General features: G+C 48.3%; 1 protein-coding gene across 1 annotated transcript in view; it reads left to right on the plus strand.

The window, feature by feature from the left end:
• Positions 1-1,680, plus strand: part of EXOC8 (exocyst complex component 8) — a 3,591-nt gene extending 1,911 nt beyond the window's left edge. The window contains exon 5 of the mRNA XM_015560586.1: positions 1-1,680. This exon is cut by the window's left edge and continues 3 nt beyond it. Within this exon, the coding sequence (XP_015416072.1) occupies positions 1-925 (925 nt within the window). The 3' untranslated portion in view covers positions 926-1,680.
• The last annotated feature ends 614 nt before the right edge of the window (positions 1,681-2,294 follow it).

Consider the following 2,294-nt stretch of genomic DNA (forward strand, 5'->3'; position numbering starts at 1 on the left):
CATCCGCCTGGGCCAGGGCACCAAGGCCTGCCAGCTGCTCCTGCGGAACCGGGCGGCCGCGGTGCACACGGCCATCCGCCAGCTGCGCATCGAGGGGGCCACGCTGCTCTACATCCACAAGCTGTGCCACGTCTTCTTCACCAGCCTGCTGGAGACGGCGCGCGAGTTCGAGACGGACTTCGCCGGCACGGACAGCGGCTGCTACTCGGCCTTCGTGGTCTGGGCGCGGTCGGCCATGGGCATGTTCGTGGACGCCTTCAGCAAGCAGGTGTTCGACAGCAAGGAGAGCCTGTCCACGGCCGCCGAGTGCGTGCAGGTGGCCAAGGAGCACTGCCGGCAGCTGGGGGACATCGGGCTGGACCTCACCTTCGTGGTCCACGCCCTGCTGGTGAAGGACATCCAGGGCGCCTTGCACAGCTACAAGGACATCATCATCGAGGCCACCAAGCACCGCAACTCGGAGGAGATGTGGAGGAGGATGAACCTGATGACGCCCGAGGCGCTGGGCAAGCTCAAGGAGGAGATGAAGGGCTGCGGCGTGAGCGACTTTGAGCAGTACACCGGCGACGACTGCTGGGTGAACCTGAGCTACACGGTGGTCGCCTTCACCAAGCAGACCATGGGCTTCCTAGAGGAGGCCCTGAAGCTGTATTTCCCGGAGCTGCACATGGTGCTTCTGGAGAGCCTGGTGGAGGTCATCCTCGTGGCCGTCCAGCACGTGGACTACAGTCTCCGCTGCGAGCAGGACCCAGAGAAGAAGGCCTTCATCCGGCAGAACGCGTCCTTCCTCTACGAAACCGTCCTCCCCGTGGTGGAGAAAAGGTTCGAGGAGGGCGTGGGGAAGCCGGCCAAGCAGCTCCAGGACCTGAGGAACGCGTCCAGGCTGATCCGCGTGAACCCCGAGAGCACGACCTCCGTGGTCTGACGCCGGGACCTGTTTCTGTGGATCCGTATAGACTGCTTCTGTATTATTTATATTTATGTTAAACGGCATTAGCATTTTCAAACACAGCTGAACCATAAAAGACGCCCTCTCAGCTAGAAACCCAAAAGGAGAAAGAGGAAAATGTCCAATTAAGCCCACGTAACAAAAACAGGGCAATTAATAAAGTATATAATATGCTTTTCCTTTTAAATTATGCTAACTCTCTAATGAATATATTGTCACACTGTTATCATTTCAGTTCATCCTTTGAGTCAAAACATACCTTCTCATAGTATATATTATGCAGCAACTGGGAAGTAATCTCTGTAAGTATTTTATGGAAAGTTTTCCAGCTCACCAAAATGTTGGGTTTCTAAAAGGGTACAGAGCCACATAAACAACCTGCTTCGTATACTTCCACACATAAAAATGTGATTGAACAATGTGGGGGAAAGAAAGGAGTCGAGAAAATTGGTTTTAGGGTAAATTTTGTTCCAAAGAATTCTTCCGTGAAAATAGCTAGTTTGTGCAAATATTCTGATCCTTACATAAGAGGAAGCTTTCATAAACCAGTTCAGCAGACATTTCCAATGTGATTCAAATGGCTAATTATTTCAGCTGCTAATTAGTAGCTTTATAATTGGTTTGGGAGCATTTACTTGAAAATCTCAAGGGCTATGATAAATTATTTTTTCAACATATTCCTGAACGGTGTGAATGCCCAGCCGAAGCGTTTGTCTTTATCATTTAAAAAAGTAACAAGAATCAGGACACATTGAGGAACTGGCAGTACCAGTGAGTTTTAACTGCCACTCCCGCCTCCTAGAGTGGCTCAGACTTCATGCAAATGGGAGAAAAGTTTTCATTGAAATACTTGTTCAGATTTCAGGGTCTGGTGGATGGGAAATTAGAAAAAAAATCATATGCAAACCCCATAGTGTTCTCAAGTATAACTGCTTTCTTTTTATTGTTTAAAGTATTATATATGTCTCCTTTTCCCCCCGATTGATAACTGCTTTTTTAAAAAAAAAAAAACACGTTTTTATTGATTTTAGAGAGAAAGGAAGGGAGAGGGATAGATAAAAACATCATGAGAGAGATATATCGATCATCTGCCTCCTGCAACCCGGGCATGTGCCCTGACAGGGAATCAAACCGTGACCTCTTGGTCCATGAGTCAACATTCAACCACTGACCACACCAGGTAGGCTCCAGTATAACTGCTTTGGGTAGAGAACTGTTTTTGCTTTTTTTTTTTTTTGTAACAAAGTGGAGAACAGAAAGATGAGACGAAATGTACCCAAAAGGAAGAAAGGAAGAGAAACGTTTGGTGACCCCTAAAATGCTGCAGGCTGCGTTTTTTGTTGGA

This window comes from Myotis davidii, unplaced genomic scaffold (assembly GCF_000327345.1).
Source record: "Myotis davidii unplaced genomic scaffold, ASM32734v1 scaffold295, whole genome shotgun sequence".
NCBI lineage: Eukaryota > Metazoa > Chordata > Mammalia > Chiroptera > Vespertilionidae > Myotis > Myotis davidii.